Source organism: Anser brachyrhynchus, assembly GCF_964034855.1.
Source record: "Anser brachyrhynchus genome assembly, chromosome: 3".
NCBI lineage: Eukaryota > Metazoa > Chordata > Aves > Anseriformes > Anatidae > Anser > Anser brachyrhynchus.
Window position 1 is genome coordinate 93,715,723 of NC_137696.1, and position 13,802 is coordinate 93,729,524.

The window sequence follows — 13,802 nt, forward strand, 5'->3', positions numbered from 1 at the left end:
GCAAGCAAACCTGCAAACAGCATCCATCATTTTATAGCATTAGAAAACGTACATTACCTACATTCAACAGTCGCTGTCTGCTGCAGTTCTCCTTGCCATTAAAGATTACCACCCCTCAGTCCTGTAATGGAGGGGAAAGGAGGCAGAAAGGGAACAAGCACAAATGGCAGACATTTGGCACTGAAATTCTAGAAAAATATTGTAAAGACAAATAAATGTTCTCTTGAGTCTAAGGGAAAATATTTTTAGAAAACAGAAAAACCATGAAAGCATCTTCCACTGTGGGAAGAAACATCAGCATAAGTTATGAGTTAAGGATAAGAACACACAACTAAAACACATGGCAATAAGATTAAGCAGAGTATTTTTATTGCTTTATTATCTTCTCACATTGGGCAAAACACATAAACCCACAAACCTGCAGCTCTTAAAGCAGTTACACATATGGGAGGAAAAAGCAAGGAACAAGACTGAACACTCCATATCTTTTATCATCTGCTGCCATCTGGAAATACGTGTATTTTCTGCAAGGTCTGGGGACTGTATGGAGTGCTCTAGTTGAGCAAACAAACGATAGAATTTAATTTTTCTCCAAAGTTAATACAGTAATATTAATTCAGCGGATTCTTGATCTTTACAACCGAGGTATTTCAAATTCTATCAAAATAAATTACCATGCCCATTCTCTTCCCCATCCCTCTTGATGTAGGGAGTGACCGAGTGGCTTAGTTTCTGGCAGATGTCAACCCACCACAGCAGGAAAGCAGGGATACAGCTTAATAAGGACATATGAAAGCACATGCTTTACATGCATGCTTTACATGCATGGCACTTGCTTGAAAAGTTAGAAAGCAGCAAGAGGCAATCACAGGTATGAGTCATCATACTAATAGGGTTTGATCAACAAGGTGGAGGTAAGTCATGCACTTATTCTTGGGTGGGAGTAAGAGATGCTGGGCAGCATGTGTGTTATGCAATAAAGGGAGATGAATGGGATGCAGAAAGAGGGCTGATGCTCAGAGTGAACTGTTACATGTGACAGCATTGTAGAAGAATATACAAAGTATATGCTCTATTTGTTAAAGCCAGTTAAAAATGTTACTAATGAGAGAAGGAAAGACACAGCTATGAAGACAGAAAAGACAGACATTTGAGAGCAAGATTGCAGAACATTAAAATAACAGTGTGTAGAAACCTACAGAATCCCAACACAAATGCAATGCACAGGTTAGAGACCTATGTGACATCCAGGATTGTGATAAGATCCTCAGTCACACAGAAAAAATATAGTGGAGTGCTTTATCAAATTAAGTGGTCTTTTCAAAGAATGGTTGAGGTTGGAAGGGACTTCCAATTGTCTATCCCAATCCCTCTGCTCAATTAGGGTCACTTGCAGCGGGATCCTCAGGGCAATGTCCAGTCCTGTTTTGAGTATTTCCAAGGACGGAGACCCACAATCTCTCAAGGCAACTTGTTCCAGTTGAGACCACTCTCTCACTTTTTGCACATTGCCTTCTGTCCTGCCTCTGGGCAACCCTGAGAAGAGTCTGGCTCCAGCCTCTTTACTCCCTCCCATCGGGTATACACATTGACCAGATTATCCCCAAGCCTCTCTTCTTTAGTTCCAGTTTTCTCAGCCTCCCTTGTGTTAGACACCCATATCTTTTTGTCATCTTTGTGAGCCTTGGCTGGATTCGCTCCAGTATGTTCATGGACTGACTGGACCCAGCATTCCAGGTGCATCTCACCAGTGGTGAGAAGAGGGCAAGGATCACCTACCTTGAGCTGCTGGCAACACTCTTCCTCACACAGCCTAGGACATCATTGGTCTTCTTTGCTTCAAGGGTGAGTTATCGGCTTATATTAAACTTGCCCACCAAGACAAGCTGGGACAGAACAAGAACAAGGACCTTTTCTGCCAAGCGACTTTCAAGCCAGTTGCTTACTGGTGCTGGGGTTATTCCTCCCCTATGGCAGGGCTTGGCACTTTGTTGAACTTCATAGGGTTCCTCTGCACGTTTCTTCAGCCTTTTCAGGTCCTCTGAACTGTAGCACACCCATGTGGTCTAGCAAATACTACTTCAACTTTTCTGTCATCTGCAGCCTTGGTGAAGGTGTACTCGGTCTCATCATCTAGGTTATTAGTTAAGAAGTTAAAAAGTACTTGCCACAGTATTGAGCCCTGAGATACATCACTAGTGACTGGTCTCCAGCTGGACTCCAGCTATTCATCCATAAATGACACTGAAAAAGATTTTAGTCTTGACAGGCAAAAACAGCTCTGAAGGAAAGAGTAGATTCCGATTTCTGATTGCGAGACTTCAGCAGAGGAAGGGTTGCTGAGCTCATGTGCAAAACAGTTAGAGGTCAGGGTAAAAGAGATGAGCAAGGCTGAGCAGAACCTGAACTAGAAGCTGAAATGGACCATGAAGCTCTTCCAAGGGCAGGCTGAAGGAACAGTGAGAAAACTATGAGGAGAATTAGGAAAACAAAGAGTTATGGACACTAAACTTCTAAAGCATCAAGAATGACAACTAAAATAGCAATTCATGTGAAAAATAATCTGAACATTAATTCAATTAGTATTTTTATGAAGCATTTTGGCATAAAGACTTCTTGGAGATCTTTTAACTGCCACTTCAGTCCCTGAGCAGCAATAAGCTCTATACCTGAAAGGATTGCTCCTGTTACAGGAAACAACACAGTCCCCGAGGTTCTCCATGAGCACAAGAGGCCTGCCAGAATTGAGTTCATCACATCATGTTATGTATACTACTTCTGCTGAAGTTAATGACAAGCTCCCACTAACTTAGAATCACAGAATCGTAGAATATCCTGAGTTGGAAGGGACCCACAAGGATCATCGAGTCCAACTCCTGGCTCTGCACAGGACCACCCAAAAATCAGACCATATGTCTGAGAGCGTTGTCCAAACGCTTCTTGAACTCCAGCAGGCTTGGTGCCATCAGCACTGCCCTGGGGAGCCTGTCCCAGTGCCCCACCACTCTCTGGGTGCAGAACCTTTCCCTAACCCCCAGCCTGACCCTCCCCTGTCCCAGCTCCATGCCGTTCCCTCGGGTCCTGTCGCTGTCCCCAGAGAGCAGAGCTCAGCGCCTGCCCCTCCGCTCCCCTCGTGAGGGAGCTGCAGGCCGCCATGAGGCCTCCCCTCAGCCTGCTCTGCTCGGGGCTGAACAAACCAAGGGACCTCAGCCGCTTCTCCTATGTCTTGCCCTTTATACCCTTCACCATGTTTGTAGCCCTCTTGTGGACACTCCCTAGTAGTTTTTATGTCCTTATATTGTGGCACCCAAAACTGCACACAGTACTCAAGGTGAGGCCACACCTGCAGATGAGGATAATCCCTTCCCCCGACCAGCTCGCAATGCTGTGCTTGATACACTACAGGGTACTGTTGACCCTTTTTGCTGCCAGGGTACATTGCTGACTTAAATTCAATTTGCCATCAACCAAAACCCCCAGATCCATTTCCACGGGGCTGTTCTCTAGCCTCTTGTCTCCCAGCCAATACATATATTCAGGGTTGCTACATCGCAGGTGCAGAATCCAACACTTGCTCTTGTTAAATTTCACGTGGCTGGTGATTGCCCAGCCTTCTAACTTGTCAAGATCTCTCTGCAAGAACTCTCTACCCTTGGTGGAGTTAACAATTTAATGTCCACAAACTTAGTATACCTTCTGCATCCAAATAACTTATGAAAACATTAAAGAGAACTGGACCTAAAATGGAGTCCTTGCAGAACCCCACTATAGACTGGCTGCCAGCCTGATGTAAACCTATTTCCTATAAGCATTTCAGCTTAACCCATCAGCGACTTGTTCACCCATCATATTATGTTTGTCTAGCTGTACGCTGGACATTTTGTCCAGGATACTGTGAGAAACAGTATTGAAAGCTTTTCTCAAATCAAAAAGATTACATCACCTGGCTTTCCTCTGTTAACTAGGTGGGTAACTGTGGTGGTTTTACTCAGGTGGACAGCCAAGCTCCGTCACAACCGCTCTCTCCTTCCCCCTCCTCAAAGGGAAAGGTGGAAGAAAATATGATGAAAAGGGCTCAAGGGCTTCTCTTCCTCAGGCTGAACATCTTCATCTCTCTCAGCCTTTCTTCACAGGAGAGGTGTTCCAGCACTCATCATCTTCACGGTCCTCCTCCGGACCTGCTGTAACAGCCCCACATCCTTCTTGTGCTGGGGGCCCCAAACCTGGACGCAGCACTCCAGGTGGGGCCTCACGAGGGCAGAGCAGAGGGGGACAATCACCTCCCTGGACTTGCTGGCCACCCCTCTGTTGATGCAGCCCAGGATGCAGCTGGCCTTCTCCACAATTTTACCAGGCACTGAAGTGAGACTGACAAGCCCTTAATTGCCAGTGTCTTTTTTTCCTTTTTTTTTCCCTATTCTTGAAAACTCTGACATTTGCCAGCTTCCAGACAACTGCGACCTCTCCAGATTACCAAGACCACTGAGAAATAACTGAGGTGTCATGATGACTCCATGCTGAATAAAACATGTTATGATAACACAGTGCCTCAGCATGAAAAGTCCCAAACAATGATCTCCAAGGTCATGTTTAGCAGCCTGACCATGGAAATCACCACTGCAGTACTTCACATTACAAGCATTAATGCAAGTATTAAAATACAGGTGAGGCAGCATGTAAGAAGTGCTAAGGATGGGCAGTCGTACACAGAGTACAGAAACTGCCCTCTCCTACAGGTGACTGAATCATTAAACAAGGAAACACTAGACATTATTACTAAAATTCATCTTTAATAAAATTTTAAAATAGCTATTGCAAACTTTATTTGAAAAAAAATAAACCAATGACAATTTTTCAAGATCCTGTGAATCAGTCTAGTTCCATAATACTTGTTCTATTATTTAAAAAGACAGAAGCAATTTGCACAGCCAGCATGTTAGTTCACAGCCACTTGATCACAACAGCTCATGAAAGCACTCTTCCTACCATTTATGACTTGATCAAAAGTGAAAATATGTATGATGATCCTAATCTAGATCTAAGTGTGTTTCTGACCACCTCAAGGCAGAGAAGAAGTTTAGTTCAAATTGCTTAAGGCCTGACGTGAAAAAAACAAGAGATGCAATACCCAACTAATGTATGGTCCATTACATCTGCTTATATGAGCCAGCATTTTTATATTGTCTTCCTTATATTAGTATCCCATCCGACCTAACAATACTAAAAATCACCCAAAAAAAGGAAGAAAATTAAATATAACACCTTAAGATCCAAGCAAAGCTGATGAAGCTTTGGGGTAACCGCTACAAAATACAGAAATAAAATGAATTGTATGAAACTAATGAGAAATCTTAGCCATGGAGTTCTGGTGACTGAAATGTAGCCCATATACAAGTGACGTTCATACGCATCTGAAAAGAAAGAGCTACCCATTAGGAAAAATAAACACTGGGTTGATCTAATACAGCACAATGTCAGACTTTATTGCACAAAATAGCATTAGTGCAATGATATTTTCAAGTGGCACACAAAAATATAATAAATCAAATAAGAAACAATAGTGAAGTCAAATTTATTTTGACATGGGGAAAGGGGAATCTAATAAAAACTCAAAAGGCCTGATCACAAAATTGCTGTTATAGTTTTATCTATAAATTACTAGTGATAAAATTTAAAGTCTCCTAGGTATTTACAGCACTAAACAGATAAAGATGGTTCACTGCATTAAAATTTATGGGAGAAGAAGGCTGTAACAGAAAAACAGAAAAATATTGACCATTACAAATAAAATTGAATAAAGTGGGTGATTTTTTTCTCTTTGGTTAGTGTTTGAGATATCAAAATGATTCCATTAGGCACCAGTTGCTTTCCAAATATAATCTTTCCCTAAAACACAGAACATCATACATTATTGGGCACTTCTTGAAAATCTTGTATGCTTTTAATTGCACATACATTGCACACTGTAGTACACCAGAGCCGGTATAATGGACATGTATATACATATGCTTTCTACATAAATCTGCTTGAACCAAGTACTGTCAAGATTCACACCAACTTGAACACATTTGGAGAAATATTGCTAGGATATTATTCTGAAAACTTACTAAAAACAATTTTAGAATCCCAAGTCTGATTTTCAAAAGTGACTTTCAAGACAAAAGAGAGGCAAGTAATGTTCGACTTTGGCTCTTCAATTTTTTCTGCACCAGTCTGGCCAATTTTCTCTTTTATCATATGCCACTGATGTGCACAAGCTAGCAAGCTCTCGGTTTTGAAGTAAATGAAGGAGCCATGCCAGGAACCTGAACAGACATCGAGCTGGCCCAGCATGAAAACTGCAAACTCTAAGGTGCTGTAAACCTGTTTTAAGCAGCACTCATCACAGCATGAGCTCTTCCTGTTACGTACAGCAGCGTTCAGCACAGGTTTCTAGATGACACACATAAAGAAATCTGTAGAGAAAGTTTAGCTAAGATCATGGATGACAGTGAAGGTAGAACGTGGAGTAGGAACATTTAAAAACCTTTAAAAACCTTTAAAATGCATTAAGGTTTTGTTTTAAGGCCAGTCCCAAATAAATGATTATTTCTCAGTGATTTAATAAGATGTTAATGAACCTCCACAGACTAACTGTTGATAGCATGGAGCTGAAAAGGACACTGGAAGTACCAGAGAATACTCGGACTTCAAAGAGCAACCACACAAGAATGTTCATGCAATGCAACAGGAAGACTCCATCACAAAATACCTTTTCCTGACTGCTTTTAGCACCACTATAAAGCTTCTTAAAGACCTTGTTCAAAGATTTCCGAAAGATTTTTTGCTAAAAGATTTCCCAGTAACTTCAGTGGGAGCATGGTCCCTCTAACATCAAGAACTCGCTTTACAGAGTAATGGAATAAATACATATGCTGAACATTTGTGAACAGGTTCCTACACAACAATAAGGAAAACAAAAGAGTCACTGTGCAACACGGTATTACTTTTACTCTGTTCCGTTCCCTGCCAATTCACAATACACAATACAAAATCCTCTGCAACTCATTCAAGGCAATAGTCATTGCTACAAAGTGACTGAAGGCATCTTTCAAGGCAACAGTGTTGGGAAGTTAAGGCCACCTGATGTAAACATTTGTTTAAAGTCATATGCTGTACATGGTACCTTTAAAATAACTTAAGAACAGAGGCATTTGGATGTCTGTAATGATATACTACAGCAGAGAAAACAAAATAAAAAAGGATGTTTGTTCACTGACTGACAATTTCCGTGACATGGTGCATTATGACTGATGCTTCTTAGTAGGGTATGCAAGGCAGCCAAGAGCCATTTAAAAACATGTGTTGTTTGTCTCAAAAACAAATGTAAGGGAATACTTATAAAAGCTGCTCTGTCTGAAATTAGGCTGAGCAGTTTGAGTCCATTTCTCCACAGGGTATTTGGGAAACTGGGACTGCCTGCAAAATAAAACTATGATTTTATTCCTACTATCTACTGCAAAGGAGTGGGTTATCTCTGGTACATCTCCAGTAGAAAATAAACCTCTATCACAACATTAATCAACATTAATCAGACACGAATGTCCCTCTGAAACTCTACATATAGCAGAGCTGAAAGTACATGAGCTTCATGTTCTTGAAATGACAGCAAATGGAGGCAAATGACATGTCAAGGCTGCTGTCCCCAAAGGCAAAAGATCTGCTTTTATAGTTCATCAAGAAATAAAACCTACAGCAAAACAATCCCAGTTTAGAGTGTGAATGTTTTTTGATAAATTACACTTTGCACTATTCAATCTGTGCTCCCATCTATGAGTAAAGGATTTGAGACACAAGGATATATTTCATTTTTGCATCTTGGTTTCTATTAGCTTTGGACCCCTATAACCAAGGGCATGACTTACAGAGGGTCACATTCTGCAACCTACTGACTAAGTAGTGCTTTGGATTTCAATACATACAATATCACTTCGCGTGGGTCACAGCAGCATGGGAACCCATGTTAAGGCACTAAACAGCCACTCGAAGGGCTAGATCCAATGTGCACCAAAGACAAGTGAAAAGCACAAATTGGCTACAAAGAATCAGGCCTCAGCTCTGCCAGAGAGACTGAACAGAATCCCAAGTTTCTGAAAAATATTGTAAATTCTAAATACAGGTAAAGTAAAACAAATAACTCCACCTAAACTAGTTTTGTAGTTAAAAACCAATATCTCATATTAAAAAAGCACCCAGTTCAAGAAATTCTGCCCTCTTTCCATGCTACCATGAACTAATTTCCTTTTCTGAACAAAAATACACATAAGCATAAAATACAAAAATATACATTTTAAGCAGTAGCAAAAAATGAATAAAAATTAGAAATTGCTCAAGGAAAGTGACTGACACGTAATTCAATGTGTACATGTACACATTCCGTCTCAAAAAGGTACGAAAGGAAGGGAATCAATAGCCTCAAATTTTCTGTTAGTCAGCATAACAACAATTAATTTCATTTTAATAAGTCAGAATGTTATCAGCTTCCTTATCAAAAAGAAGTAAGCATTAAATATCACAAGCAGTGTTCAAGAAGGATATATGGGCTGCTCGACAGTGAAGAGGTTCACTCAGGAAAATGCTGGTGCAGGAGGGAAGAGCTCCCAAGCTTACATATTTCCACATTCATAGAGACATTTAATTTTCCCCACATGCAAACAGCCAGTTGGGGTGTAAGTGTCTGCTGCTCCAGGAAGACCTCATCATCCCTCTTCCTCCCTCCCACTCTAACAAGGCACTTAAACATACAAGGATATGCTTAAACAAGTGTATTATGTGTTTTGCTGAACAAAGAAGGTGTGTGGAGCCCACAACTACTAAAAGCCTCGCTGCCAGCAAAACCAGGACTTGCACCTACAGATGGCAATGAGTTGATATGGCACAAAGAACACTGAACAGCTCTTCAAGAGCTATGGCACTTAAGTTGTTAACAAGATGACAAGGCAAAATGCAAGATCTCCCAGAGTGACATTTCTAGAAAAAATCTTAAAACCAGACAAGGATCAAGGCAACTGTCATCCCACTTGCAATAAATATACTAGGGGACATCAGTATTCTCACATGGAAAGAGAATTAGGTTTGTTTCTAAATAACCCTGGAAAAAAAAAAACTGCCTCAAACTTATATTCCATCTTCAATGCATTTACAGTAAAAGCCTTTCAGAGCAAAATCCATGAAAACATCCGGAGGCATTATTTTCAAACATGATTAACTTATGAATTGGCAAAAAATCCACCTGGCTTCTTTGCAATGATTAAAAAAAGACTGACAATTTTCTGGAGTGTTCAGCAGTTTGTAAATGCAGCATTTTTTGGCTCTTGAATCTGCTCTGAAGCAAGCTCCTTTTATTTTTCATATTATTCCCCATGAGAGCATAGAGAAACTCAGTATTAGTGTTAAGTGTCATGTCTGCAGAACAGAACAATGCAAGCTCCCAGCACTCTGCTTACCAACATTGTAAAGGAAGAGGAGACAGTTTTTCAGAAAAGCACTGTAAACTAACATACATCCCTAAAAAATATGCAAAAATGAAAGCTAAGGTGAAAGGGAGCAGGAACGTGGAGCAAGGTTTGCATTTTCTCAGACTGCTTTCTTGGTAACTCTGTGCTTCTTCAGAAAATAACTTCAGTATGAAACTAACACTTGGAAAGTTTTTCCAGCAGACGCTTAAAGAAATTTTCTGGCACAGCCAGAAACTTACCATATGGGCCAGCCCTGCTCTCCCTGAACACAGCAGGAGTTAGGTCACTAATCACTGAAGATGGGCTGGTATCTGAACATAAAATTTTCTTTGGCTAATTTATGAAAATGTTACATGTGAAACAATCTGTTTCTTCTTAGAGCACCCAACTGCACAGCAAGTTTACATGAAGGACAAACAGCACACAGAACAAGGAAGCCAAGGAAGAGTGCTGAAGCAAGGCTGGAGAACCAGATTGGTGGCAAAGGCTGCAGTCACTTTCACACAAGTCACAAGGGGTTATACGTTGCATTACTTCTGAATTGTAGCTTCTCACTGCTCTTCTCCCTGTTTAGAAAGGATAGTTAACATAAGTTAATGAACTTCTGAACTGTCCAACAAATGGAAACTCACAACGTAGATTAAAAGGAGTTTGAGACAGACTGCTCATCCTTCCTGAAATAAATACTCATAATGAACCAAACTTCTGAAATGCTACATGGTTTCTAATAGAGTCCCCTCTGCAGAAAGAGAACTATGTCTTCAAACATTGCCCACATTCAGGGTGTAGATCTTGATTTAAATATATATATATATATATACACACACACAGTAACTTACATCCATTTATCTTGGAAAGATTTTTATCAGATTAGCTTCACAAAGAAAGCTTTTTTAAAGGATGCACTAAACTCTAATGCTGACCTTGTCATAAACTACAAAATATTTCTCAAAGTGGGTGTTTAAGCCAAGAAATTAATCTCTGTTCCTTTCACAAAGCAAATATCTTCAATACACTCAGACAAGTATACTGAGAAACACTCAAGTGAAAGGCATGCAGTCATAGACTCAATCTCAACAGTGAGTCCCAATCTATTCAGAAAACCTGATCAAATGTTTTAGAGGAAATTTTGCCCCTACCGGCTCAAGAATCCCCATAATAAAGGAATTCTGATGTTTTACCTGGCAGGTTACTGGCTCTGACACGTAAGATATTGGTCTCTCATAACTGAGTCTTTTTCTCACTATTATGTCTGAGAGCTTCAGCTTCCTGACTCTGGGACTGCCTTCCTCACCTAGCTCTTGCTCCTGCATTTTGCTCCCCAGTTTCCTGAAGGGTTGCCACAGAGCCAAACAGACTAGAAGCCTGGAAAGCCATGCTCATTTCAAAAACATCAGTGCATGTTAATTGCTTACAGAACAAGCTTTTCCAAAGTTTCATTTGCTTGTGGTTTGAACGTTTTCATTCCAACTAGAGACACTGCATTTTTATTTTTTTTAATGAGACAATAATCAGTTTCAAGCATCAGATAGTAAAAAATAAAAGATATCCTTAAAGGGATATCTTACTGAACAGTGACACCCAACAAGCTCTGAACAAAATCAGGTAAAAGAAGTAGCACAGTCATTTGAATGTGCTGAATAGCTGTGCATATTAACCCTGGCAGAGCTCCTTGCTGGCACCACTACACTGGCATCCAAGCCAGTTCTCATACCTATGCTGGTTGTAATGTCTACCACAGAGACATGCCTTTTTTGATAAATGCCAGAGCATATGGACTTTTTAGATACCTCCTAGCTCTGAATATGAGGCAATGAAATCAGACATGACTCTGACTGTAACCATCACATAAAATACACACCTGCAGCATGGTTCACCAACTACAGAACTGACGGAAATTAACAGAATAAAATAAAAGCACACTCTTGTATTAGATGGGATGGAATTCTCTCAGAAGAAATCGGACTCGTGGCATATGTGTATACATGTTGACCAAAAATATGCCTATGCTACATGGTAATAGGAGTGAAATCTTGTAAAATAATATCTGAAGCAATCTTTTCCTTGTAGTTAAAACCTTCTACTGCAGCACTGATTGTTATATAAATTTTAGTCCTTAAGGATATTCATTCTTATCTTTAAATGAATATTTATTTATTCATTGAGAAGTTATGGATTCTAAATATATTTAAATAGAATAACAGTATTTATACATATGCATTTATACACACATTCTGTACGCATATTCATTAGCCTATCTAACAGTACTCTTATAAAAGAATAGGTCCTCAGCTCTTCTCCCAATCACTGAAGCATGTGGAAATTTGTTTTGGCCACAGATTCCAAGTGTTATGTGTTTGCCTTAAATAAAAATTGCTCCAAGTTGTTAAGCCACTAGGACTTAAAACATGCTCTAGGTTAGTGAGTATTTTAGCTACATCCGTTAAATTTCTATTTTAGTTTAAACATTTGGGATTGAATAAACATTTCAGCCTAAATAGAAGAAATGTGATTTTTACTCAGCTAAAGCAGTACACGTTTGTATTTGGTTGTCTTTTGTCCTACACTAAAACAAATCAACATGAAGAAAATTGCTTATACAACTTTTTAATTCCTTATCTCAAACCAAGCCCAAATCCTTAATAATGTTTCAGCTGGCTGGTATAATGAAAGCCTCTCTAATATCTTCTCTAGCAGCCTATAATCTTTCTTTGCTTCTCACTTTGCCCAAGCAGAGCTTTGTACGTATCTGCCTTTCTCTAAAGCACATGCCATTTAAAAAAAAAAACACAAATTGTTTTTCCTATGTACATCTTTTTTACATAACTATAGAAAACAAAACACTGACTTTTTCTCCAGTGAAGGACTCTCTGATTAAACAAGAAACAGATGCAAAAGCTACTTGAAAGATAATCATTAACTTAGTAAGTGAACCGCAGTGAAGTTCCTGCTTCATTTTGGTAGTTTGCGGAACACATTGAGAGCCATACTGAAAACAATTTATACCAGCTGACAATTAAGTTATGACAATTCACACCATCTAAGGAACCAACCCATGAGGACAGCAAAATGTATACAGGAAAACACAACTGTTTGTTAGAAAACTTGGTGTGTCAACGTCAAAAAGGTTGCAGTTCAATGGAAAACGTAAATTTCAGTGCAATGTGGCTTTCTATTCACTAAAATTTGTCCCATTTCCATGAAAAAAAACTTTATATTTTTAGCTTCTGAATCACCAAGATCCATTTGGAATGACTGACACTTACTAGGTTCATAGTAATCCATTATAGTCACTGAAGCATCTTGGATATTTGCCACTTTGAAGTCTCTCACAGCCGGAATATCCACACAAACCTGTGTTTCATTTAGCTAGAAAAACAGAAGAGAAACATCCTGAGAACCCTGCTGATGGTGGTTCATGGAAGAGATAAGAACTTCTAACTCATTGGCAGTTCTCTTCATTTATAGACTTGGAGAGAGGATGCACATAAAAATGCTTATTTCACTTGTTGTTACTTTGGCCAAAACACAGACTTCTTAAAAAATCTGCCTACGTATAAATGATTTTACAAGATTTTTGCAGTCTAGAAACCCCTTACAGTGGTGTTGCACCTATCCCATCAGTCTCTTTTTTAAAAATGGAACTCATCATTCAACGTTGATAGCAATTGTTGATTTCCCCAAAGAATACAATCATACTATCTTTCCGACTTTAAAATCTAACATTGGCAGTCAAGATTAGCATCACTGCAAATGCATTTCTCTGTTATTTTCAACTTACAGTGTCTAAGTATAGGTTTACTTTTCCATTTTCCTCTTCCATCTTCTTAATTGTATTGTCTAATGGAATGAAATCCGGTGACACAGAGAAACCACTGAGTAAGCCAACCTCCATGAGGACCATACCACTACTGGGAGCTGCACCAGAACCCAAGTACCTTTTCAAAATACAGAGGCAAAGAAAATTTTAGTAGAAACACAATAGCAAATTCTCCATATAAATTGTTTAATTATTACATCTCAACTATGGAAGAAATAATGCTCAAGAATACTTAAGAAACAAATCGAACAAAATGCCAACAAGAAAAAAAATATTTAACAATAAAGAGATAAGAATGGATTTCTCTGTTTTTCTGCCTAATTTCAACCACATACGAAAAAATAGGCTTAGCACGGACAAAACTACAGTATATAAATGATATGAGAGACAACACTAGGACAACACTGACGGCACTGGCATCTTGAAGTGCTTGTTTACATGACACATACATACGAAATAATGTGATTAAACATATGTTTGAAAAG

The 13,802-nt window shown here is 39.4% G+C and overlaps 1 protein-coding gene across 1 annotated transcript in view; it reads right to left on the bottom strand.

Moving 5' to 3' along the window:
• Positions 1–4,770: 4,770 nt before the first annotated feature.
• CD109 (CD109 molecule) overlaps positions 4,771–13,802 on the bottom strand; it is an 82,408-nt gene continuing 73,376 nt past the window's right edge. The window contains exons 31-33 of the mRNA XM_080585968.1: positions 13,279–13,435; positions 12,764–12,866; positions 4,771–10,063 (exon numbers count right to left, since the gene is read on the bottom strand). Of these exons, the coding sequence (XP_080442094.1) occupies positions 9,873–10,063; positions 12,764–12,866; positions 13,279–13,435 (451 nt within the window). The 3' untranslated portion in view covers positions 4,771–9,872. The remainder of the gene's footprint in view (positions 10,064–12,763; positions 12,867–13,278; positions 13,436–13,802) is intronic.